At 56.4% G+C, this 26,963-nt stretch overlaps 1 protein-coding gene across 7 annotated transcripts; it reads right to left on the bottom strand.

Moving 5' to 3' along the window:
* PFKFB3 (6-phosphofructo-2-kinase/fructose-2,6-biphosphatase 3) lies at positions 1-26,728 on the bottom strand. 7 transcript variants are annotated; one of them, XM_082450540.1, is made up of 16 exons: positions 25,445-26,725; positions 18,412-18,537; positions 17,332-17,428; positions 16,677-16,743; positions 16,141-16,215; positions 15,697-15,753; positions 13,398-13,522; positions 12,709-12,916; positions 12,121-12,267; positions 11,893-11,997; positions 10,420-10,549; positions 9,737-9,799; positions 9,558-9,622; positions 7,624-7,797; positions 6,156-6,178; positions 1-2,568 (listed from the first exon to the last, which is right to left on the bottom strand). In XM_082450540.1, exons 1-16 carry the CDS (start codon positions 25,518-25,520, stop codon positions 2,559-2,561), a joined length of 1,548 nt encoding a protein of 515 aa, XP_082306666.1. In that variant the 5' UTR covers positions 25,521-26,725; the 3' UTR covers positions 1-2,558. The 7 variants fall into 7 exon arrangements, with proteins under 7 accessions (XP_082306666.1, XP_082306667.1, XP_082306668.1 ...); XM_082450541.1 differs by having other exon boundaries at positions 1-2,565; XM_082450537.1 differs by lacking the exon at positions 1-2,568 and adding an exon at positions 3,317-4,066 and having other exon boundaries at positions 25,445-26,727.
* Positions 26,729-26,963: the final 235 nt, after the last annotated feature.

Raw genomic sequence — 26,963 nt, 5'->3', positions numbered from 1 at the left:
TGTATTTCAACCAGGTATTTTATTGTTCTGGCAACTGCAAAATATACAAATTTCCGACAGGCATCCCCTGTTTGAAAGCTGGCACAGCTTCATCCCAGGTAATTAATTCAGACAAATGTATACAGAACACAGAGAAGTCAGAAATCACACGTAAAAGGCCCCCAAGCCAACCAACTAACAAGACCCAATCTATACAGCTTTCCATCTTCAGGATCCCTTATACATATTAAATAAATAAATAGCACATCTGCTATCAAAATAATAAAAAAATAAATTTCAAGTATTAGAAACGAAAACGTCATTGGCGTGGTTCAAACAGTCTTTCTTCCCCCCGCCCCCAAACGAAGAGCTTCGCCCACGGTCTCAGGACAGAAGAAGGAGAGGGGTGAGCCCAGCCCCAAAACAAACACGCAAAGTTAAAAATATTGGTCCCAGATGTTTTTAGGGGGGTGAGGGAGTGAGAGTCAATGGTCGGCGTTGCAGAAGCCCTGAGACCGTGGCTCAGACACACCCTCGTCCACCGCCTCCCTTCTCAGACGTCAGGTCCCTGGTCTCCAGTCTCCCAGCCTCCGCTCTCTCTCCCCATCTCCCCTCCCCGCCCGTATTGATGTTCTCTCTCCCCACTGAGGCTCCTGAAGACCAAGGTCCCGGGTTAGGCCAAATGCATCCTTTGTGGATGCACTGATTTCGGGCAGTCAGAGGCAAGGGGGGACACACCTTCACGAAGCCTCCGCTCAGATGAGCCATGAGAGTGGAAATTCAGGGTCAGCTCCAACAACCAGAGAAGGAGCCAAAAGGTGGACATAAGAGAGCCATTCTCAAGAGCAGAGCTGCAGGCCCCTCCGTCTAAAAACACAAACCTACACACACACACACACACACACACACTCACACACACGTCTGACAAGACAGCGGGAAAGCGAGAAAGTAACCAGTCTTGCATGGCAATGTACAGAGAGACGTTGTCTTGGGAAGATGGCCAGTTAAGGGAAGGGAGGATTTGAATGGTTTTGTGTGAAACCCACAAACCTGGTTGTAGGGTGTCTGAATCGTGTTCCCATTTCTCCTAACCAGAGGAACGTGCATTTTTCTAGAAGCTCCTCTCAAACAGAAACCCCAAAACAACTCCTCTCCCCACTCCCAGCTCCAGCTGTCTAGACGCCCCTGCCCCTACCCCCAGTGACTACTGCACAAGCTAAGAGCGGTAAGGATGTGGGACCCCAAAGCAGAAGGCAGGAAGGGAAGGTGACCTTTGGCACTGGCTTTCAGAGATCCTGAAAAGGGTCATTTGGACAAACTCTACTGCTGAGTCCAAATCCATCCTCCTGGGCCTCGACACCCCCCCTCCCCCAGTCCCCGGAGGCCTCAGAGGAAAACCCGCAGGCGGAAACTACAGGTGTTCAGAACCACGTGTCCACAAGCCCTGCCTTGAACCACGCCCCCAAAATGCCACAGGTGCCATGAAGGCAAACGAGGACTCCAGAATCGCCCAAGGCACCCAGCTCCACGCCGGGCACACAGCAGACGCTCGACACAAGCATAGGGAACCGAGCTGAATCCTGCCAGGAGACAGCGGATAGCCAGGCTCTTGGAGGAAGTGGCCGTGAGCGAGGCCTGGCTTGGGTCACTGTCCCCACCAGGGAAACACAGGAGGTGATGAAGGCCCCAGAGGAGGAGGCCAGACCCTCGTTCCGCGGCCGTTTTACGGGGTGAGGGGTCCCTCCCCTCCCCACAGGCTGCCCAACTCCCACATCCTTTCAGAGCTCCAACCCCAAGGGCGCAAAATGCAAACATCTAAGTTCCTGAAGGTGTGACTTTCAGGTCACATTCTCTGCCATAAAAAAAGTGCACAAGCCAGCAGCCCCGTTAGAGCCGTGTCCCAGGTGCCTCGAATCCAGGCGGGAGCCTTCCCTGGGAGGCGAGGCCCTGGTGCTCTTTCAGCAACGTATTTCCTCCTGCCTCCGCAGCTAGACGGTCCCACACCATCTTCAGAGGCAGGACACATACCTGGGAGGGTGAGCGACATGCGGAGGGTCGCTGCCTGGCTGACCAGCAGGTCCAGATCCGGGCTCTCCCGGCCGACCCCAACCTAGCACGGGCCGAGGGCTCCCTGCAGGAGGCAACGTCCAGGCCGAGAGGCACCAAGAGCCTTCTGAAAGTCTTCAGTGTCCCTTAACCTTCAGCAGCTGAGATCCAGGCCCCCTTTAAGGTTAGGACTCGGGGCAGTGTCATCTCCCCAGCAGGTAAGGTCCAGAAACGAGATGAACAAGCCCACGGGGAGGCGCCGCCGTCCCGCCTCCACTGCACATCGTCCTTCCCGGGCCTCAAGGGGTCCGCGGGGTGCGTGGCCCAAAGGCCAGGGGAGCACAGGCAGGCGGGGGCCCGGTCCTCCTGGAGCAGCAGCCCCTCCTCCACGCCGCCCTCCGGGAGATGTCCTCGGGATCGCTGGCCTTGGGCAGACAGAAGGGCAGGAGCAAAGCTGCGGGAGCGAAAGGGCGGGGCGCCGGCGGGGCTGCGTCAGTGCGTCCTGGAGGCCTCCGCGCCGCTCGGGGAGCCTTTCATGTTCTGCTTTCGGGAGAAAAGACGGGGAAGCCGGTTACCGTTCCTGTTGACTAGGGTTCTAAAGCAAAGACGAAAGCCATGCAATTGAGACGTGCCCCCCTCTCCCCAGCAAAGAACACGGCCCTGAAGAGCATCATCACCAAACAGCGGCCCAGGAACGTGGTGGAGGCTAAGCCCGGGGGTCCCACGGGAGAAGGGCCGGGAGGGGCCCGGACATCTGCCTGTAGGAGGCAGGGAGGCAGGGAGGCAGGCAGGGAGGCAGGGAGGGGAGGGCAGGCAGCTCCTGTGGGTCAGAGCTGTTCTGGGGAGCACTGGGTGCCAGCACCTAGGGCCCCCCCCCCCGCCGGCTCACGACCCTTTAGAGCCCAAGGCTACCCTTGCCCCAACCCGGGGAAACTGTTGCTGGCTTCGCTGTCAGGGAGAGGAAGGGGGGGGTGGTGGTTAAATCTGGAGAAGCATCAGGACTCTCCTCCCAGCGGGCTGTATACCACAGCCCTAGGGACCTGGATTCCAGGAACACAGCTCGGATGCCGGAACTCAAGCAAGGCAGCCGGGCAGAGAAGGCAGGTGTCAGTAAAGCTCTCACCCTGTTCTAACAAAAGCAATCCTACCCAGAAGCCCCAACCCAAAGATGCTGGCCAGTACGAAAACCCCCTTAAAAAATATGTTTCAATCAGCTGGGAACAGATGATCGCTGCCACCACACAGCAGCAGTCTCTTGACCTACCCTCCCCCACCCACCCTGCAGGAAGGGGAAGCAGAATCTTTAAAAGTGTCCTTTTGCATCCTGAGTGTCTCCACCAGACTGTCTCAAGGGGCGGCAGGGAGAGTGGAACCCAGGCAGACAGAAACGTAAGCATCACCAAGGCCCACTCCCCTCCCGCGTGAACCGGGGGGCTGAGGTGGAGAATCTCTACAGAGGACCATCGCAGGGCTGGCAGCACGGAAGCCAGTGCCTGATCTGAGCCTGCTCTCGGCCGGACTCAGGAGCCCAGGTGACCGACCCTCCGACAACGAGTGCATCAGACAGCCCCCTGTGAGCGGGGTGTCTCCCGGGGAGGCCCCCAGCCTCGCAGCCAGAGAGGACCCAGTCAACCCGTGGGGTCAGAGATGGGGGTGCTGGCTCCCACCCACCCTGGGACGTCTCATGCCCAAGGTTGGAGCACCCACGAATGATGGCAATGCAATGATGACGCTGGGGACCACAGGCACAGGCCACGTCATTCACTCATGGTGCCCCCGGCTCTGGACACATGGGGGATCTCAAGACAATGGGGCTGCTCTTAAAAAACACACAAGTTCTGGGGCACAGGGTGTATGGGGCACAGGGTGTATGAGTCACAGACTTCACAATGGCCAGTCTGCACGCAGACTGAGACGCCCCAAGGGCTGAGATGCCATGACCCAGAGAGACGTGGAGGGGACAGGAGGGCATGCACGGAGCCATTTACCTTTCCAAGGTTAGTAAGGAGAAAACTTTGAGAAAATATGACAGACAGTTCGTCTTTCAAGCATAGTGGGGGGGGAAGGAAGAAACATGTTGGGAAAGAAAAACAAAACAAAACATCTTTAGTAGGATTCTCTTCTTAGCGTGCATTTGAAATTTAAAAGTCAAGGATGCATCGTGAGGGCCAGATGGTCCATTGGCCCCGAGCCCTAGTGCAGCCCCTGGAGAGTGGACTGCAGGGCGGGTGCTGAGTCCCACCTGGCTGTCGTGCCTGTTTTACCAGAGCACCAGCATCACCGCCATCCTCGGGCCACAACCCTAAGACCCCAGGGGCACCCCACTCCCCAGTCTCTAGGCGCTCCTGCTGCCCACGAGGAGAAATCCCCCTGGCCTGTGCAGGAGGGAACACAGACCACAGAGCCCTGGATGTAACCATCAAAGCACAGGGCATCACATCTCCCACGGGAACAGCTACTGTGCACCAGGCACTGACCACATGTCAGGTATCTTGCTAAGTGCTACATCCATATTCTCATCATCAAAACACCTGGACCCTGGGACACCTGAGTGGATGCAGGTGTGATGGGTCCAGAGAACACATTTTTGCTGAACTGAAGGGATTTTGGCTACAGGCATTATTAGCCTTAGAGATGGACAAGTTCAACCTCAGAGGGTTGGGGGATGTGCCTGAATGGCCCCCTCCCAGCAAGAAGATTTCTCTCCTGGCAGCATCAGGCCATGGGTCAGAAGGAACAGGATACACACAGATGCAAAACCGTAAGGTTCCAAACCCAAAGGCTAGTTTTCACACAAGGAGAACTCTTGATCCCAGGGCATCCTGGGTGCAACGCCTGGCGTCAAGGGGGTAACGGACGTGGGACTGTTACCCTTAAAGACTGAACTTAACGGGCAGGCCCACCATTAAATAAACACGTCTCAGCCACGGGAAGCAGCTGCAGGGGAGAGGCTGCAAGAACGAGAAAGGAAATTGAACAGCTTGGGGCCGCGCCCCACAGGCTGCAAACGTCAGGTGCCCCGGATAGGCAGGTGAACAGGACCCTGGCTGTTCTGGAAACCGGCAGAGAGAAAACAGTCAGCCTTTGGGACTGGGAGACCCATTCAAGGGCTGGTTCTGCTATGAACCAGCTGGGTAACAGTGGGCGAGAGACTCACCCTCATCTGGGCAACAGGGACGGGAACTGCCTTGCGACCTCCTGGGGTTATTTTAAGGACCAAAGACTCGGGATGTGTACAAGCCGTAAAGTGATGAAATGTATTTCTCAACAGGTGGTACCACCTAGTCCAAACATGATGCCCAACAGCGCCTATTTTCCAAGAATAAGCCACGTTTCTGCGTGAATTAGTCCAGGTAGCCTAACCAGCGAAAGGGACGCGGGGTGGGTGTGACTCGTGGCATTGGGGATGATATTTCAGGGTGTCTCTTATTAAAACTCTTCAACATAAAGGCCTCAGTTCCTTCTGGGGCTGGGGGCTGCCGGAGCAGAGGAAGTGCTGAATTATCCAGCAGCTGCTAACACTGAACTCTCTGCAGAGAAAAAGCTGCACCCCATCCTGAACATGACCGTAAATGTCGAGCAGGTTGTGATACAGGACAACCCGATGCAGAATGATGGCTCCCAAACAGACCTCTCCAGAGCCTGGGGGTCCCGGAGCCCCTGAAGGCGGGGGTCCTTGCCAGGACAGGAGGGAGAGGCTTGGGTCCTCCATTCTTTGTTTTGCAGGTTAGGCTCTGGGTAAACTTTCCTTTCAAAATGACAGGGCTCTCCCGGGAGAGGCCCAGAACTTAAAAGACAATATCACTAGGCACAAACCCAGCTCTCGCCAAAATCTGACTCTAAGAGGGAAAAAGTAGATAGACATCCAGCCATCAAGCACTGCAAATACTAACAGTCGCCCCGGCCCCGCGGTGGCCGTGGCAGCAGGAAGATGCACCAAAAACCCGCCGACTTCCTGTATCCTTTTCTGAAAATCCATGAATCCCTTATTCTTCCTCCCGTCCCATCTTCCTCCTTCAGATTCCACAGAAACTGGCATTACCCTCAACACTTTAACAGGTAGGAGGCCAAACTGGCAAGCAAGGAGAAAGAGACGCAAAAAGCAAAAGTATTCAGAGAAAAATACTTACAAACAGGCTTTCCCTAGCAAAGGCTGCAGAGAGAAAAGGTGGGAGAGAGAGTCAGTTGAGGGACAGGGTGAGGGCCAAGGTCATCGGGGACCAGGCAGCCTCCACGGGGTCAGAGCCCTGGACCCTCCTGGCCTGGCCAGCCAGTGGCCCTGCACACCGCCCAACCCCCGCCCGGCCGGTCCCCACGGCGTCTGTGACTGCGGCCTCTAACCTTCCAACTATGACCCCACCATTTACACCAACGCAGGATATCACTGACACACCACTTCAGTTCTCAGTTTTCATAAAAAGCACCTCTGACGTTAGATCTGAAAGGAGCACTAATTAGACATCTCCCAGCCAGTCTACCTCCCTCATTTTAAAAAACAGGGAGACTGAAGGCTGGGGAGGTGACGGAACCTGACAATAAAACCCCAGAGCTGGCGCCAGGAGCAGACACCACCATGTCAGACTCTCAGCACGATCACCCCATTGATCAGCCCTTGGAAGTAGCTGCTGCTCCCCCATGCCACAGATGCGAAAACTGAGGCCTGAAGAGGTACGATGGCCTGCTGGGGCTGCACAACACCCGCCCCCCGCCACAACACATTTTCAGACAACACACGGTTTAAATGAGTTTGGGGGGAAAAGCAGGAAGAGTTTGTGGGCCTTCAGCACCCAGCTCATTAACAAATCCAATTCAAACCCGAGCCTGTGATTTCTGTGTCAGAGGCCAGGCGTGGCGGGTTGGAGGTGGGGGAGACCACTGGGTGAGACCCATATTTGTGCCCAGGGATTTCTACGTCTCACATCCTGGCCAGGATTCTCGGGTGTTGTTGAGGAAAAGAGTGGTTTTCTGAAAAAAAATCTTAATGCCCAGCAGCCAGTATCTTTTAGCCTTTCACCATCACAGCGAATGAAATAACCTAAGACTGAAATCTAATTGGTTTTCTGCTTTGGGGTTTTTTACTGCGTTATAGGAAAAAGTGGCTAATTCCAGGTCCTCCGGCCTGGGTTCCAGCCCGGCCATGCTGGCTCCGTATACGCTCCCAGGGCCCCATCTGACAACAGCTTTTCTCTAACGGGGAACGATGGCAAGGGAGCAAGTCAGGAAGAATACTCAGCGTGGGGACACACAGCCCAGAGCTGGATGGAGACTCCTGAACTGGGGGTTGCCTTCAACTTTTAGAAGAAACTATCCACCAATGTGAATGGATCGCAGACACTCGGCCATTTCTTTGCTCTGCCTGGTTCTGCCCGGGGAAGACCACCTCCCCCAGAACGGGCGTGTGCACGCACAGCCAAGGTCTCAAGGACGGATCCGGGGGTCCCACACTCAGAGCGGCGTCCGTGTCCTCTCCCCGCACACCCCCAAGCGGGCCTGGGTCTGAGGCCGCCGCCGCCCCGCCGGGCACACTCCTTCCCACCAGGCACGCTCTCCCCACCCTGCACGAGACTCGACTCAGGAAGGAGAAGGGGGTCAACGCACTTGTCCGGGCAGCTGTGTGGGCACCTCCGGGGGCAGGCAGGTGGGCAGGGCAGCGGAGGTAGAGGCCACATGCTCCTCAAAGCTGTTGATGCGAGGCTTTTTGGTGGGCTCGGGGCTGGCTAGTGGGGTGACACTATTGCGTCTCATGAGCGGGTTAGGTCCCTTCTTTGCATCCTAAGCGAGACAAAGACAAAAGAGAGAAGGCGACAGTTACGAGGAAGGGGAAGTAAATAAGCCAAAAAAAAAAATCCAAAACCAAACCAAATACATTTCTCTGCTTCTGGATTTCACCGAGACCACAAGCCCGACCACGGTGAACGGCCCTGGACCGAGGGGCTGCTGGCTTGTCCCATGTCTAGCGCTCGGCAAGAACAAGGGATGATCTCTCCTTCCGAACCCCCTGCCCGATCATTCCAAGACACCCACTCAGACAGACACGATGTTCGCAAAGCAGGCGAGGGAGGAAGAGCAGGACGGTTCTGCACAGACAGTGATGCAGTTACAGCAGGGAAGAGATCAGAAGGACCTTGCTGCCAGCCTTCAAAAACACAGAGGCAGGGGTCCTGGGCGTGAGGCTCGGGCGACCGCTGGGGGCGGCAGGAGGGGCGGGGGGGAGCAGGTGTGGTGCTGGACCCCCTCCCACTGACCTCAAGCCAGGATCTTCACAGCTCCTGCTCCCAGTGAGAACACCCAGCTTAGGACAGGAAATGCAAGCCTCCGCCAGCCAGGAGACCAAAGACGCAGGAAACCGCCAGCGAGGGCCACACACTAGCCTTCCGACCAAGTGACAACTCCGGTGGAGTGGGGACCTCTGAAGTCCCCCAGGGCCTGTCACTCTGTAGCTCGTGGCCCCGGAGCCTGAGCTGGGGTCTGTCTCCATCAAGCCCCTGCCCTGCTCTGAACAGTGAAGCGTTCAGGGGCCACCAGAGCCCAGTTCGGGCCCAACCCCAAGAACTCGGCTGCTGGCAGTGCGGCGGGGAGCCTGCTACTCCCGGAAGGAGGGAAAACGCGCATCCCGCCACCCCGGCTCAAGAGGCGCCGTCACAGCCAAGGGGAGCCGTCCGCCTTCGCTTCGCTCAACCAGCCAGGCAACTGCCATGGGAGCTGGGATTTTAATGCCAAAATCTTCTGGCCAAGCTCCTCGGGAACAGGGACAAGAACATCACACTCGGTGTAAAAGAAAGGGTCGGACCGATGCTGGCAGAGCGCTGGAGTTTGACAGTCGGTATAGAGTAAATTCAAACTTTCTTTCACAATGTACACTGGGCAGAACCCTGCGCTGCCCTTGGGAGGCCCAGCCTGGCTGACCACCGAATTCCAGACCCCACCCTAGAGGGGGGGTCAGGTGCGGCCAGGCACTGGGGTCTCCTGGAAAATCATTCCACCCGACATTGCTCCCATGGCTAACTCCCAAATCACAGCTGTGTTTCCCAGTCCCACCCCTTCTTCACTCTTATCGTCTTCGTGGGAATTCGGGACCTGAGTGCATGCAGATGACTGAGCAGATCTGTGGGTCCCGTGACTCTGGAACCTGCAATCGTTTAGCTGCCCCGGAGGACAAGATGACAGTAACCGGGCTACGGTTACGTTTAAAAGAGCAAGAATGTCTTCCTCCTCAACACTCACTGCTCGGGTCAAGTGGTGGGGGAAGAAGCACGGCAAGAAAGGAAAGGAAGCCGATGCCGAGAAGCCACCAGACGGGCAGGGAGGAGCACGCGGATGCCCAGGAAAGGGAGGGCCGTCACGAGGGCCACTGTTCCAAACGAGACAGAATCCACTGACAGACACAGGCAGCCTTTACAAGCAAGCCGCCGGGGGGGGGTGGGGGTGGCGTCCCAAGTGCTGGCCCCCACTGGTGCCGCCGCTTGGCAGTATCCTTCCCAGAAGGAGTACAGGGCAGGGGTGTGCGGGGGGGGCAGCGAGCTCGCACTCACCTCTGACCTCTCCCGATGCGTGCTCACGGACTCCACGTTCAGGTAGACGGATTCTACTCGGCAGCCTGGGCGAGGGCAGGGAAGAGGTCGGCTGCCGGTTAGAGGGGCCCCGCGCCCACAGCCTCACCGCCACCCCACCAGGGAGACCAGTCTCGGAGGGGCCGCGTCACCACACTCACCGTAAGCGACAGGCGTCAGCTTCAAGACGGCATGAAGGGGGCATTTCAGGTAGGGCATCTCCTCTGAGAAGGAGAGAAGGGCCCACGGTGAGACTGGAGACTTGAGGGGGGACATTCCCAGGCCCCAGTGAGAGCTTCTGCCACGTGGGGACCACCTGCAGAGGCCTCACTGGGCAGGGTGTCCCCCCTGCCCTGCAACCCGGCCGGCCGGCCTGCTGCTCGAGGCAGGCGGCGCTACGAAGGACAGAACCGAAGCAAACCCAAACCCTCACACAATGAGCTGGAGTAAGAGTCAATTTTCCAAACAATTTAGGTGTCAGGATCCACATTTAAGTGTTAAGAGTAACGTCAGAGTTTTCTGGGCTGTTAACTCCTTAGAGGTGGGCTGCCTCTTCCCCACCCGACCCACAGCCCCTGAGACGTGGGGACACAGGGCTTCCGGGAGGCTGGTTCTCGAAGCCATTAAGCCCACCCAGCATCAAACTGCTCGAGTGTCTTCCAGGGGCTGCAAGGAAGCACCAGGCGGGGGGGTGGGGAGGTGGGACGCAGCCTTTCCTCACCCCTGGCAGCAGGCTACCCCAGCTCTAAGGCCAGTTTCCTTTCCCTCTCTCCTGTGGGGGGGCTGGGACTGGCTCCCCATCCCCCTGACCTCCCGGGAGAGGGTGCATCGGAGGACCAGGCACCTGCGCTCTTGTCCAGGAAGTAGGCCAGGAGGCAGCGCAGGACGGCCTGGTGGCAGATGACCAGCACATTCTCCTGCCGCTCCAGCTCCATGATCACCGGCTCCAGGCGCTGGACCAGGTCCTGGTAGGACTGCAAGGCAGAGGGACGGGGCACCGAGTTGGAGCAGAAGCCCGGCGTCCGTGGCCACACCTCTCCCACTTATAAACCAGAGACCACACGATGGATCCTCCATCAACCTCCTTCCCGCCACCGTCTGTGTGCTGCATCCCTCCCGGGCACTGGGGGACCCACCCCAACTGCCCTCTCCCTCTCGCTGCTCCTTCCTGACCCCCACCCTCCACCGGGAAAGTGAGGGAACGGGACCCTGACACACACTACAGCGCAGAACAGCCCTGAACACGTTACACAGAGTGAAAGACCACAGGGTGTATGATTCCACTGACGTGAAACGTCCAGAACAGGGAACTCCAGAGACAGAACGTAGACTCACAGTTGTCGGGGGCGGGGGAGGAGGAACTGGGACTGACCACTAAAAGGCTGTGGTTTGTTTACGGAGCGATGGAACGTTCTAGAATTAGTGGTGATAGCTGCACAATATTGTGCAATATAAGAAAAACCACTGACCTGTACACTTTGGTTAAAATGGTGACTTTTATATGATGTGACTTTTATCTCAATAAAAGGAAATTGAAAAAGAAGAGGTAGGCCTGTACCTTTAAGACCACCGAGGTTCCCTCCACCCCCGGTCCCCTCTCTCACTAAGCAGGTCCCAGGGAACAAGGGCCTGGGAGGGACCAGGGACAGCGTCCTGGGCTCCAGGGAACTGACACGCTGAGCGGAAGAAAGGACCACAGACGGGAAGCACCCCTGCTGGGTGTCACCAGGCCAAGCCTGCGGAGACCCCAGAGCACCGCCTACAGCTGGACTCTCCATTCAGTGCTGCAGGCAGCTGCTCGCTCAGCCCGAGGGGGCTACACGGCATAAGGGTCCCTCCACCAGCATCGATGGAGTCAGTACAAGTGACTTGCTGACTTGTCTACCATGTCGCCCACAGTCAAGGGGGGGCCCTCGTGTCCAGTGAATCACCATCCAGGACTGTTTTTCTTTCCTGAATTGTCATGTACGTCATTAGAGAAACACATCTGTCCCTGCTGCTTGTGGGAAACACAACTGTGCTTCTCTTGGAGCTGTTTACAAGGTCCAACTCGGGAAGACTCGATTCAAAGGCAGACGGGCCAGGACGAGCATCGGGACAAGGTAGCGGGGTGGACGCAGGGGCCCTTCCTCCCCAGAGTCACCGGTAATGGGTCCCTCCGGGTCCCTAGCAGCCCCCTTCCCCAGCCTCGCCAGACACAGCAGCCTCAGAAGGACCAGCTCAGCTCCTTGCCCACAGCCCCCCGGCCACCTGCCCATCACTTGCCCAGCGCACACAGGCCCGAGCCCGAGACGCAGAGGGAGCGGGCGGCACGCACCTCCCCGGTGGGGTAGCGGTAGTAGTACTTGTCCTGCTCGCGCAGTGCGTACTCCTCGGGGTAGGTGTCTTTGATCTCCTCGTAGGTCATCTCCTCACAGACGCCCTGGCGGGAACACCCAAAGGTCACCCGAGGGAATACCTGCCACGGCCGCCCCGACCTGGCCAGCGCAGCCCCTGCAGGTGGGAAGCTCTCAGGATTCCCCGCGGCTCCCGGCCCCGGACTCACAGCGTCAATCTCGTTGAGCGCCTTCCACTGCTCGTAGGGGAGCTGCAGGGCCTCCGCCGTCTGGATGGTGCTCTTCAGCTGGCTGGTCCACACCTTGAGGTCCTTGAGGTTCTGCTCCTCCACAAACTTGCTCAGGGCATTGGCGAACTGGGGGGGTGGGGGGGGTGGGACGGCGGCCGGGATGAGGGGCTCACGCTGGACCACCAGCTCTGCCCCTCCCTCCCAGAGAAACAGTGCCGGGCCGGTCCCCGTGCACATCGGGGTCGGCCACACTGTCCTCACTGCTGGTGAGGGGGGCCTGGGAGCAGCCACTGCACACGTACCCCCTCCCCTCGGGCACACACACACACACACACACACCCCTCCCCACAGGCTCAGGAGACCCTCCACCCTCCCCAGACACATATATGTACACACACAGACACACGTGCATATACATACCCAGAGGAACACACACAGACATACATGCACATGTACACATGTACACACAAGGACACACGGACACAGGGACACACACACACAGAGACGCACAAAGGGACGCACAGCCCCACCCCTCGGTTTCCTGCCCCATCCCCGCACTCCTCCTACCTTCCTGCCCCTGCTAGACAGGCCCGAGTCCCCTCCGATCTTGCCCTGGAGGTTGTGCTCGCTCTCCCCGTGCCGGCACAGGTAGATGGTGCGGGGCTGCACGTGGATGTTCATCAGGTAGTACACGATGCGGCTCTGGATGTGGTCCTGGACCCTGTTCACCAGGAACCGCCGGCCCACGTCGATCACCTTGATCAGCGACAGGTCCCTGCACAGGAGGGCGACCAGCGGATCAGAACACTGGACAGCACAGCACAGCACAGCCCCGCCCCCGCCCCAGCCCCACTGCCGAGACTCAGCCCCAACTGATCCGCAGGGTCAGCTCCTGGGGACACGGACGGAACCTCTCTTCTCCGAGAGTCAGGGGGTCTGAGTCTGTAATTCCCGCAGAGGAGTGAGTGCTGGAGAGGCTGGCTGGCCTCCCAGAGCACGGGGAAAGAAAAGCAAGAGGATGGAAAAGAAAGCAAGGGAAATACCAAAGGACAGGAGCAAGATGGGGCTCAAATATTCACTTTCCACACTTGTACACAGTGTCTAAAGCACCGAATATGTCATCAAGAGTTTTTTTTTAAGATACTTAAAAAGAGAGTTTATAAAAGTATCCAGGAGCAAATGCTTCGTGGGGACATCAAGAATAATATTCAAAGCCCTAAAGCAGGTGGCTCAGATGGTCACCTCTTAGGAATTACCTGTCACATTTATCGGGGTCGAGGGGCTGGTAGCTGGCTTCATAGCAATTAATTCTCTTCATGAAATCGTCCATAGCTTCTGCTGAGTTGCAGTCTTTGTAATCCGGGCTGGAGATTTTCACTTCCTGTAACACCACAAAGAGGCAGCTGATGAATCACGCTGGAAGGCTTTCTGCTTAGAATGAAGCAGGATTTGGGGCTCGCAAACGGGGAAAAGCACAGACGGGCTCAGAATGATGATGACCCTAGCCAGCGTTTTAAGAGAAAAAAAAGAGATACGGCTGGGCGCTGAGTCATAACCCCATGCTTCCACGGGGAGAGCACCCAGGGGTAGACAGAGCCTCTCAGCCTGGAAGGGCGAACACAGGAAATCCACGCGGATTCTAATGAACCCCTCTGAAAGGGCCCCGATTCGGGATCAATCCAGTAGTCAGGTCACCACCAGACAACCCAGCCTTCAATTCACCTGAGCTCCCCATAAGCACCTACAGCGTTCACCCCACCAAGCGGAGGTTGTCCGTAAGCAAAAGTGCACCGGGAGGTGCTGGCGATGCCCTGGTCCCACGTGCCAGGCGGGATTCTTCCTCCACTGCCCAGAGGTGGGGGCAGCACGCACTTGTCACCGGTCCCCAGTGGATGCTTCTCCACCTGAACTGCGTGTCCAGTCCTGCCCAAGGCTTGCTCTCATGGGACAGAGACGGAGGAGAAATGCCCCTCGGGCCTGCCATCCCCTATAACTGAACATTAGGCCTGAGCAACCTGGCAGGTTTCAGGGAAGCCCAGGATCTGTTAATGCATGTGCTCTTTTCGTCCTCAACAAGAACCACAACCATAAAAGAGAGGCAGGCACGCTGCAAAATCCGAGTTCAGCGGGGAGTTTCATGGGTGCACGGTTACAGTCAGGGAAGATGAAGAAGTTCTGGAGGTGAATGGTGGGGATGGTTTCCCGACAATGTGAATGTGCTGAGTGTCACGGAGCTGAACACTTAAAAATGGTCAAAATGGTACCTTTTATATTATGTATATTTTAGCACAATTAAAAAAAAAAAAATCTCAGTTCACAAACCCCTTTCTCCAGCACAGCCTTTGCATAAAAAGCACAACAGAAAGGCCTAAAAACTGCAAAGTTGCTTTGAGGCTTCATCAGAGAAAGAGATCCCTGAACACGGAGGGTCGGGGCAAACAGATCCACGGATTCACAGAGGATGAGACAGAGTTTCTGGCCAAAGCGAGTGTAGACGGCTCACTGGGGCAAAACGATTCTGCAGCTGCACTCTGCTTCCCTACCAAGTGGAAATGGTAGAACCAAACCAAAGAAATACAGCAAAACCCTTTGTTTAGAGCATGGCAACTTCTGTTTCCTCATACTCTGAGCCTCTTCCTTTGGGGCCACTGAAACCAATCTGGACTGATTTTCTACCATTTCAATAGCTCTTCCTGAAATATGAACTCATTTCTGAGAAATGCGTTTAAATATTCCCACTGCCTTGGAGAAAAGCCCCAACACCAAAAGCTAACTAACTCCCAGCATCCCTTTAAAGGATGCACACTTGTATATGGCCAAACTCTAGCATTCCCTGTAGAAGTGTCGGACCAGCTTTTCTTTACAGGTAACGTCTTACTCTGATGTATTTAAGCTGGAGAAGAAATCATCTACAGTATAAGAAAGGGAACTGCGGTGAAGTCTTCATAGTAACCGTTTCTATTTATGATCTATTGCTATCAAATAAAATTTAAGAATTAATCAAATTAAACTGCCAATTACCCTCAATTTACCCGGGCAACTTCCCCTTGGTACAGGGAGAGGAGCAGGAAGATAGTTTAACCACCCACATTCTTCCCAAAGTTGGGAATTCTGCCTTCTGTCTGCTGAGTCCCATGTGCTTTTGTCAATACACAACCATTCTTACCTACCAGGGGCCTTTACAGCAAGAGACCAGCCTGCTACCTCCTTTCCATCTGGAGGGGTGAGCTGCTCTTTGCCCTAAGCAGCCCCATCACCCCCCAACTGCCAAGCTCCTGCCACCAACAGAAACTGTTCGAGGTCCCCCAATTCCTCTCTTATGTCCCACAAAGACAGCTTTCTGCCAACCGTCTGAAAGGACCTTGATAAAGCCAGTCCAAGTCATAGAATGTGCTTTTAAGTTAAATACCGCTCTGTACTTCTGACCCCCGCCCTGATCCCTCCTCAGACAAAATCAACAACCAGCTGGGAGAGCCAGCTCGTTCTCAGGGTGGCTTCTCTGGGCTGACCCAGTCCCTCACTTTTCTCAGATTAGCACACTACAAAGGGTCTTACCATGATGTTGGAGGCCACAACTGTAGGATCATCACACACAGACTCAATGAAAAACACCTGGGACGAAGCAAGACAGAAACGCTAAGAAACAACAAATGTCGTAACACAAAGGGCCAACTTTGGTATCACTGTGATGTCACTACCATGATGGAGCAGAAAGGACCCCACTCATAAATCCCCACATACAGAAAAAGGAACCAGCCACTCAGTCCTGAGTCCTCTGCACCCGCCCCCAACATAGGGATGCTCCCCCCGCCCCCTAGTCGCTGGAACCCCTAAGAGCCCCCACCAGCCAGGCCCAATCTGTAGGCAGCAAAACCCAGGCAGCGGGAGGGGAAGGCCCGAGCGTGGAGCACAGGTGCTCCAGACACGGGAACCAGCCGATCCCTCCGGGGCTTCCCTTGCTCCTGAGCGCTCCGAGGTGAGACAAGAAATCAGGCTCACCTTGAAATCATTTTCTTTGGCAAAATGAAGGATCATGTGTCTCCTCTCTCGAGTAGTATTGGTGGCATCGAAAACCTGGCAGGGAGAAAGAAGGGCAGTGAAGAGAGCCCAGTTTGAGTTGAACAGTGTTTACCAAACCACCAGAGGTGAGGCTTGGCACTTCCTGGGGCTCCAGGAGAGACCTCACCCTCCCAGGTCCCCCACTGCCTCCTGCACTCAAGGATGGAAGGGGAGGGGTGGGAATAGAACTTAAAGCAAAGGAACAACAGCCATACGCAGGGGAGGGAGCCCAAGGAAGGGACACTGGCTCCCTCGGCTGCAGCCACCCCAGGTCCAGCTGCCTGTGCCCCCGAGTCCGCCCGATGATCACCTTCCTCCCGAGTCCCTGTGCTGCCCTTGCCCCCCGCTTCCCTCACAGCTCAGGCCAGACACCCGTCCCCACTGGAGGTGTCCCCACACAGCTCTGTCTACATTCCCCTCCCCCGCAGGGCACCATCCCGCTGGGATCGGAGACAGGGCTTATACTCCAGGCTTACCGCAATTTGGCCCCCTTCCTTCGTCAGGTAACTTTTAACATCTCTCAAGGCAGCCAGCGCACACTGCCTGCAACACACAGAAAGAACATGGGCGCGTCAGAGCCGGGCCATCGCAGGGGGACGCGCAGGCACCCCCAATTCACCCCAATTCACCCCAACGAGCAGGGTGACCTGTGATTCTACTGCTAAACTGCTCAGGCAGGCGGGACCGTCAGGCCCGAGGCCCCCGATGGGGGCCCCGCACACATGGCTGCAGCACTTGGGACTCAGCCTCGTGCCGGCTGCACACTGAAATTCCCCTGGGAGCTTTCAAAACACGGATGCCCAGGTCCTGCCCACAAATGCCCACTGTACCCATCTGGGCAGGGCTGTGCCCAGCTCCCAAGTGATTCTAAAGTGCAGCTGTCACACTTTGGTTCCCTGGTCACTTTGAGCTGAAAAGAAAATCCTTTTCCAACGTAAACAGATGATTTTCCAGGAAAATGATTTAGTTCACTCCTAATGAGATGTTGTTGTCGGTCAGCGGGATCAGTGAGGCTCAGAGGCCGAGGGGCCCATGCTGATACACAAGGAGGGGGACCAGCTGCCTCTCTCTCACCCAACCTGGCGCTACGGAGCGCCCGTCCCCCTCTGCCCACCGCAGCCCGGGCCTCACTTGCGGACTTTCATGGCTTCCTCGTTGTCAGGGCGGAAGAAGTTGTAGGAGCTGTACTGCTTCACGGCCTCCCGGCGGTACTCGCCCACGTTGAACACTGGATGGAAAAGAAAGGCCCCTTAGCTGACCACGCTGACCACTAGAAGGGCCTCTCATGGTCAGGATCGCTCTTTCCAGAAAAGAAAAGCAAGCCAGCACACGACTTGAATAAGATCCCGATAAGACCCGGAAACCAGACAGTGGGCTCCGCGTCCTGTGCCAGCATCGCTTGGCCTGGAAGGCTGCCCAGCTCCCCCAGACCCAGCACCCTGCTTCTCCGGGGTCGCCTCCCACGGCCCAGCCTGCAGGCCGGCCTCTCCAGGCAGGGGCTGGAGCCTGAGCCTGAGAGCAGGTGGCAGCCGCAGGCCTAGTGAAAATCGGGGCCATGATGTCCGCCAACGCACTGGGGGTGGGGGGAGTGAGGGCTCATACGCATGGCCAGGGCCACAGCAGCCATTCTGCAGATCAGCAGCCCGCACCCAGGGTGGGCAGTGGGTGCTGAACCAGCGCTTAGTGTAGGAAGCACTGCGCTGGGCACAGGGCGGGGTGGGCAGCAAATGTGAAAAATTAGTCCCTGTGCTCAACACCCCCCGTGTAGGTGGGAAGACCAGGCGAAGATTTGCAAAAATATAATCAATAGTACAGAGCACTTTATGACGGTCAGTGGAGGAGTGTCACAACTAAGGGCTTGGGGAACTTAAAGGAAAAGATCCGCACAGACTGCGGTGGTCAGAGAAGGCTTCTTGGAGGAGGTGAGGGCTGAGCTGGGCAGGATGCAGGGCAGTGGGAACCAGAGAGCAGCCAGTGAAAAGAGACCCTCCCCCTCCCGTACACAGCAGGGTGTGCATACAGGGTGGTGGGTGGCACAGCCGGAAAGGAAAGTGTGTCCCTCGACTACAGCGACAGCACCCCCCAGATGGCCCTGCAAAGAGAGTTCCAGCAGCTGGAGAGGGAAACGCCATTCTTTTTTTGGGGGGGCGGTCATGGCAAGCGCGAGGGTGCCCTCAGCCTGACAGCCCTGGCCTGGAGGCGCAGGCTCACCTTTCGTGGGGACGCCAATCCAGTTGAGGTAGCGGGTCAGCTTCTTGGAGATGTACGTCTTCCCCCGGGCGGGGAGGCCCACCATGACAATCACCGTTGGGGAGTTGGTGAGCTTCGGCCCACAGGCTGGGGAGAGCAACACAGAAAGGGCCATGAATAAAGCAGCCAGCGGGGCCCACAACAGGCTTTAAAGAATTCCACGGGGGACTTCCCTGGCAGTCCAGCAGTTAAGACTCCGTGCTCCCAATGCAGGCGGCATGGGTTCGATCCCTGGTCAGGGAGCTAAGATCCTACAAGCCTCACGGTGTGGCAAAAAAGAAAAGAAAAGAAAGAATTCCATGGACACACGGCTTTCATTCCCACCTCGAAGCCCCTACATTTTACAATCCAGTGGGACTGGGCCCCTGGTGGCCAGAACCCTTGGTCACACAGCTCTCTCTTGCTTTGAGGTCCACATGGCAGGGACCCCAAATTCCCAGCCTGACACCTGAGGGCCCAAAACCCAGCCAGGAACCAATTACTAACCCCAGAGCAGAAAGCACCCCTGGGGGTGTAAGGCTCACAAATGATGAGGTTATCAGTAGGCGAGCTTGTTTCAGATGCAATATAACATGTAAATCAAGGCGGCAAGTAGGAGCCCTGGGGGGCGGGGCCCCAGCGGTGGCCAAATTACAGACAGAAGCCTATTGCCTATTTCCCCACCGCCATGCACGAAGTCTGCATGGCCTTCCTAAAATAAGTAATTTTTAAAGGCAATTTTCACAAGTAAGAGTTTATCAAATGGAAGTAGGTCAGGGACCCGGAAGGCTGACTCCCACAAATTTATCTGTCCCTGAGACTCTCCTGCCCTTTCCTCCTCCTCCCCTTCCAAGTTCAGGCTGACACCAGGCCACATGGGCCCCGGTAGGGCCCCCGGAAACCCAGAGGGTCTTGCCTGTGAATCCCCTCCTGACTTCGCTGCTGAACCACTGTCCCATGTTCCTCAGAATCTCAACAAAACAGCAGGGAGAGAGGTTTTCACTGGGTTTGAAGAAAGCAGTCCAAAGAACCCTGTTCTGGACATTTCAGGGGCAGTGTTTCCTTGGCTGGTGTCTTGCCCCTGAGATTCTCCGGCATCCTGGTGACGCGAGTGCTCTCGAGCTTGGGGCTGCCCATGGGAGCCAGAGACCAGCCGCCTGCCCGCCCCCTGACCAGCAGAGGGGAGGCAGGGAGGGCCGCCAGGCCACTGACAGCACAGGCTTGAGGAGACGCCGCCTCTTAAGCTGGACACCCCAGCACAGCCCCGTGATGCTGGGCCTGGGGGGCCAAACTGAGGTCACGTGTCCAAACACCGGCGATGCTGTTCCAGGGTCTGCCCCTGGACCTGCAGGCTGGGACCACAGAGGCAGCAAGCACCGCACACAGGGGCTGTGTCTCCTTTCATGTTTCTAGACCATCGGTGACCTTCTCCACGCAGAGCGAGGAGGAGGAGGCCAGGAGACACTAGGGAGCCACAGAAACCCTTGGCTGGGATTCCCCAGCAGCCATCGGCCGGGAACAAACAGGTTCCTAGAAAACAGAGGCCATTTCCCTGCCCTGCGTGAGCACACGAGTGGGGCAAAGAAGTACCCGTCAGCCATGTGTCACTCTGGCAACTGCAGGTGACACATGAGAAAGTGAAAGTGTCCTCGCTTGTGCCTGGAAACAATACTCATTTTGCTCACCCTTCCCCCAAGCCACCGGTTTTCCCCTGGTCTTATCTGATGTCCCCACATGCCACTGCTCTCAAGAGCATCCAGACACACACAGAGACAGACGTGCGCGCGCACACACACACACACACACACACACTCTCAGCTGTGCACATACATGGAATACTTTTGTTGGACTCATGCCAAGGAAACAGAGACAGAGGCTGACCGATTTATCAAATCGGGGATTACTTCTATATCCACTAATCGTATGCGCAAATCTCCTCTGGCAGTAGACACTTTGGGAGGAAAAAAAAAAAAAAACCATAAAGACATGGCAGAGTACATATCTGAAGGCAAAAATTCAAGCTGGATCTCAAACCCAAACAAACCATCCCTCCTTTGTCTGGCGAAGCAGAAATGATTCCTCTCTTCCTTTGGCTTCTTGCATGAGATTCAGAGAGCTGCCAGAGGGATGGCCAAAGGTGCCTGCAGCTGCCCCTCCGCGCAAGGGTCCCCAAGAGAGAAGGGAAACCACAAAACCTCGTGGCTAAACCTTCCGGTTTTACTCTTCTTCATTCCTGCCCCCTCTTTTTTTAAACTCACAACACAGCTCAAGTGCTTTCATGGTCCTATAATCACCTGCCTCTGCTTCAGTTCCCCTCTGACTCTCAGTTTCTTTTTCTCTGCAGACCTTTTTAACCCTCCCACCTCTCATACCTTCCTCCCTGGAGCTCTGCCTTTTCGTCTTCCTCCCCAACAGCACAGGGGTTTTCACAAGATTTTCCAAAAAGTACTTGTGTGTAAGGGGATACACAGAGGTTAGAGGGGTAAAGAAGCAATCGTCTGAAGCCCCTGGACAGAGGCTGCATTCGCAGGTTCCAATTCCAGCCCTGCTCCCTGACTGAGCTGCTAACCTCTCTGATCGATGTAACCCACTGCCTCAAGCAGGCAGGACAGCTGTCCTGGCCCATGGTACGGACACCACAACGCAGGCTCAGAAAATAAAAGAAACCAGTGGAAGACACTTTGCCGCTGCTCCCATACCTCCTGCAAGCTTTCTTCTACTCAGAGGCGCTCCAAAATGTTAACCTCAAAAAGATGCCACATCACTTGTGCTCTTTCCCTACGAGTAGGTAAGTCATGTTTCAGTGCCGAGTTTCAGGGGAACTAATGGAAGACCGACGGCCAAGCTGCAGCTGTAGACAGGGCCAGTGCTCAGGATGGCCCCATGGAAGTTCCACGGCCGCGTGTCTACAGTAACCATGGCAACCTGCTCCCCTGCTGCTGCCAGGCAAGGGCAAACCACATGCTGCACAGGAAGCCCTGCTGTGACCCTGCGGTGATGCCACTGCCCAAGAAGGGCTCTCTGGGGAATGGGTCCATGTGATTGGCCCTGGACAGTGCTCCGCTGGACACAAACCCTCTCCTGAGATCACACCATCCCAGAGAGTCTGCTTGGTCCGTGTTAAGAATACACATCTAGGGACTTCCTTGGCGGTCCAGTTGTTGAGACTTCGCCTTCTGATGCAGGGCGTGTGGGTTTGATCCCTGGTCAGGAAGCTAAGATCCCACATGCCTCACGGCCAAAAAACCAAAACATAAATCAGAAGCAATATTGCAACAAATTCAATAAAGACTTTAAAAATGGTCCACATCAAAAAAAAAAAATCTTTAAATAAACAAAACAAAACATCTAAGTGAGCTTGCCCCAGGCAGGTGGGCTGAGGCTCTGCAGGGTAGGGAGACCCCAGCTCAGCAAAATCTCTTTTCAAAGCTCTTCTGGACTATGTGGTGGATTCCAAACTCATTCATTGCTTTGCACGCACATTTTAACTCGCGCCTAACCTTTGTGCAGCAAACGGCCCTCCCAACCCGACACGCTCTCTGGCAGAGAGCGAGGGATGGGCATTTTAGTGAATCAGTTGACAACACAAGAGCATGGTGGCTGAGAGGGTCTAGAGCCAAGCAGAGTTCAAAGCCGGGCCCTGGCGCTTCCTCGGGCCGTGGACAAGTTACTTGATCTCTCAGGGTCTTGGTTTTCCCTTTCTGTGAAATGCAGGGATGCTTCATAAAGGTTCTCGGGAGGATTAATCACAAGATAATATGTGTAAGATACTTGCCACGTTGGCCTCCATCAGCCATTAAGGCTTCAGCATCCCAGACACGAGGGAACTAGGACCCACAAGTGAAGGAGGTCCCCCTGCACAGGCGGTGAGGGACAGACCTGGGGCTCACCTCGGTCTTTCTCACCCGAAATCCTTCAATCCCTCCTTCCTCAATCAGCGGTTCTCAACCAGTGGCTGAACCTAAGAAGTTTTTTAAAACCAGGATGCCCGGGCCCCACCTGCAGCAATTCTAACTTGGTGTGGGGTACCAGCATGGATTTTTTCCCCAAAGCCTCCCCCAAATGATTTTAATGTGAAGTCAGGGCCAAGAATCACCTCTATAAATTATAGTGGCCACCCAAGGATAAGGTCAGGATTTCTCTGGAAGGTTTCCTTCCCTTCCTTCCCTCTTTAAGTTGGAAAACCATCAGTGGAGCTAAGCCCCTGCTGAGATGAAACCTTCTCTCAGCAGACAGTACACAGCCTACTTTACAGAGATGAGGCAACTGGATTCTGAGTGGGGAAACGATAAGTAGGTCCAGACCTGTACACAGAACTCTCAGCTTTCTGTGATGACAAACAGAAAGGATCGCCAGCTCTTGCCAGTCGAGAATTTACTTCCTTGTCCATTTAGCTGATTCACCAAGTCAGTAAGTCTCCCTGAGTTACGGTCTGCACTTGAAGGAAGCTGCAGGTTTTGTAAGAAGCATTTACCGCCATGAAGGTGTAGCAACGGGGCCCCTAACCGATGTGTTTCAGAGGTGGAAATACCACCAAACGAATCAATCTGGGGCTCTGTACCATGCTTGTTTGAGTGTTCTTTATATATCAGCAGTAGTGTTTCCCCTGCCCTCTTGTAGTTTTCACATCTCAGAGGAGGCTGCTGTAGACCCCCAACTAGGACAGCACTCAGAACGACGGGAACAGGTTCAGAAGGGAGAAAATCCACCCAATGTTCCAAATGCCATGAAAGAAGGGGGGAGGGGCAGGGAATCTGGAAAGACGCCAAGAAGGGATACCCTCTCTTCGCTATTGGACGAGAGACAAATGTGACTATATAAACAGAGACAGACACTGCTACTTAAAATAATGGCATGCAAGCAGTAAATATCCAGGGTACAGATATTTTCATAAGGAAAAAACATAACCCCACAGCAACATGCAAGGATTCCAGGAGTGGGCGGGGACAGGAGACTTAATCCATCAGCTTTAGCAAGCCCCCCCCACCTCAAGCCGTGAATTGTTCCGACAGGGATTTTCAGGCAAATCTCTCATCTGCGTGTGAGACGTGCAGACTGATAGATTCTAATGGATGGGTCCCTGAAGCCTGGAGGAAAAGCATGGCTGCATACTTGTGTCTCTCACAATCACGCGGCTGAGCGGATGCCAGCCAATCTCAGCACCCCGGCACCGGCTGGACCTCCCAGTCCTCACCCCACCGTGAACCCCAGGGGACGACTAAATGTGTGTGTGCATTTGTATGCGCATACATACAGGCGTTTAGAGAACCAACCCATATTTGTATGACCCATTACAGTTTACCGAGCACTCCATAAATATCTTTTATTCAAAAGTCAAAAAGGCTGGGGCTGTTTCTGCATCTCGCCATCTCCCTCAGGATTTCAGGCGGGGCATTCCTCACTACCAATAGGTTTCACAGAAATACAACCGGACCGTGGTCAGCCTGTTCAGCGAGCTATGTAAGAGCATACCTGAAAGGCCGGCGGAACAAGACATCTGCAAGGCCCCCAGCCCTCGGCTACCTCGTAAAGAAGCCTAGCTGTCCTTCAGGCTCCTGTAGCCCACTGGACCTGAGGGGTCAAGCTGGTGGAGGAGCCCCCCCACCCCCAGTGTGGGGAGCACCTGGCCAGGTCCCCATCAACAGGACGACCTAGAAGCACCCCAGGGCCAGCTCTCCCAACCTCCTGGGGCAGGTCCGGGGTTGGTGGGGGGCGGGGGGGGGTGTGATTCACACCCGGGCAAAGCCTGGGGAGAGGAGCTGTCACCGTGGCCTTGGTGACCATCCCCTGAAAAACGTGGCAGCAGAGAAGGTCAGCAGGCCACCTAGTGCTCAGGCTCTGTGGATGCCTAAAAGCCACCTGAAGGGTTTGCACCTGGGAGCCCACGTTTACCTCTCAGGCAACCTGACCTGACCTGGAGCAAAACACCACTGTCTCGGCCTGGCCACCTGATAGGCTCCTGGGCGGGTTCCCTGGAGGAGTGGTGTCGCCTTCAAACCACTCTTTTAAGAGGTGGCTCTCTCCCTGGCTGGGGACGGAGCCCAAGGTAAACCTTCCCAAAGCATTTATGGGCCGCGACGGACAGGGCGAGGAGGTGAACTGCCAGCAAACTCCGAGCTCAGTGAGTGTCTGTGAGCGCGCGCGCACGTGGGAAACGTTGCCAACTGTGCAGTCACCCATCCGCAGAACCCCCACCCAAAACCTGCACAAAGGCTTGGTTCCAGACAGCTCTCTTGTAGGACCCAGCACAGGAGCTAGAGGTGGGAGCGGGCAAAGGAAGAGAGGAGGGAGGAAGACAGCAGTAAAGACAGAGAAGACAGAGGTAAAGAACAGAACTAGAGAGAGGAGGTTAGAAATTCATAGAAAGGAGGAAAGAAAAACAGGAGATATATAAAGAGAGAGAAACATATAGAAAGATGGAGTGAGCGGGGGTGGAAATATAGAGATTGAGAGATAAATACATAGGAGGGAAAGGCGAGATGGAAAGAGGTAAAAAGGAGGGAGGGAAGGAGGGGGAGAGAGAGGAGGGGAGGTAGCGACGGACAGAAAAAGGGGGCTGAGACCCGAGGAGGCGCGGTGGGCGCCCGGGAGCGGGGCCCGGGCCGGGGAACACGCCGACGTCCCTTCCCACGCCTCCCCAAAGCGGAGACTTTCTGCCGCGCTCCGCGCCTCCCGTCCCGTGCGCTCGCCGTTTCCGGGTCCCTCTGCGCTCCCGGCGCGAGCGGAGTGGAGCTCCGCGGAGACCCCGGGCCGGGCCACAGCGCCCCTGACGCCGGCCAGGGTTGGCGCAGCGCCCGCGCCGTCCCCGCCTCGCGCCGAGGCCGGCGGGGAGGAGCTGGGGGCGCCTGGGCCGGGCCTCGGGGACGGCGTGGAGGGCGGCGCCCGGCCCGCCCGAGCGCGCCGGAGGAGGGGAGCCGGCACAAAAGCGCCCGGCCGGCGCCCGCCACACAATGGCCTCGCTGTCCACACGGCGCGCCCTCCCCGGCAGCCCGGCCCCGCGCACGTCTGCACTCACATCTGGGCAACGAGGGGCGGTGGTCGACCGGGATCCAGATCTTCTGCACCCGGCTCTGAGTCAGCTCCAAGGGCATCTTCTCAGCCGAGACTCGGCGGCCCTCCGCCCCTTCTGAAGAATTCGGACTCGGGGAGGAGAGCGATCTGGAGACCCCCGAAACAAAGGGGGGAGGGGGTGCGTGCGCGAGAGCGCGGCTTTTTGGAAACGTGCTTTGTGCTAAATCACGGACGCTCGCCCGAGGCGTGAGGCTCCCAGAGAGTGGCGTGAGGGCTGGGGCTGCACCCGCAGCTGCCGCAGGGCTGGACTCTTCCGCTCGGGAAGCCCCGGGATGCTCAGAGCGCCGTGACAGCCGCGGTCCCCGTGTGCCGGCTCGAGTGCGCCGCGGTCCCCACCAACTCGCCTCCTCTCTGGCTCTGCTGGGATGCCCAGCGCTCCTCCCGGGCTTTTAAGAATCCGGGCCGGCAGAGACGCACACGTCAGCCCCGGGGCGGGGACGCATTCCTCGTGTTCCATCCCCCTTTCACGTGGAAGGAGGGTGGCCCAGCCAGGAGACAGCCTGCTGGCGCCCCCTGCAGGCCGGCGACATCGGCGCGCCCGGCTACTGAGGTCCCTCGGATAACGCCCTAAACCAGCCCTGGCTGAAAGTGCTACTCCGTGAGCCTCCTCCTATCATCCCCTAAAAGCGACCTGCACAGTTTCCCAGAATAATCACCTCAACTGCGCTGGGAGGAAAGAAACAGCACCATCCAGTGGGGTCCACGGAGCCCCTCTGCCAAATCTCCTGGCATGCTTAATGCATCCTGCTGACTCAGTCTCTCTGGGAATGGGACACCCATACTCTGCATTTTTAGCACGAGCTCCGGGTCAGGCACAGTCAAGGTGAAGACGCGGGTTTAGGGTTAAAGGTTGCAGAGAGGTTAGAGGGGACCCGGGGGGGGGGGTGTCTCTGCCACCCTAGAGGGAAGCCAGAGGGAGGATGCTGAGAGCGCCTGTGGGTCACTCCTTGCCGGAGCTGCTCCCTAATAATACCTGTGAGTCACCCACCACGGGCCCCGCCACCCACGGGGAGAGGGCTTCCCTGGTCCTTCGTCCTCATTCCGCCCAATTTCCTGAATTCCTTAGAAACCCCAACTTGTGCTGAACATTGCTCCCCCAACACCCAGCTCCCAAGACCTGGAACCCCGGGTCCAGGAATGCCGGACACGAGGAGGGAGTGGGAGAGACCCGGAGGCTGGACCAAAATGGAACGTGGCATCTTGGTTTTCACGGTCACCGTTTACAATATTTTCGATATACCTTTATCTCTCCGAGTAGAAGAGTAAATAAAATAGATCCTATTCCGACGTGCAATTCATGACTTGACTGCAAGCCCCGGAATAACTATTGGGAGGCGCCACCATGATTGTGCAAACCCCTAAAATTCGTGCCATTTAACCGGCGCAGCCCTACTGCATCTCTTCCTCGCCAGTTTTTGGTGTATGTGTCCCTTCTGCATCCCCGGTCCCCACAGCTTTGCATC

This window comes from Balaenoptera physalus (assembly GCF_965194825.1).
Source record: "Balaenoptera physalus genome assembly, chromosome: 2".
NCBI lineage: Eukaryota > Metazoa > Chordata > Mammalia > Artiodactyla > Balaenopteridae > Balaenoptera > Balaenoptera physalus.
The sequence above is the reverse complement of the archived record's forward strand: the minus strand, read 5'-3'. Positions and strand labels throughout refer to the sequence as shown.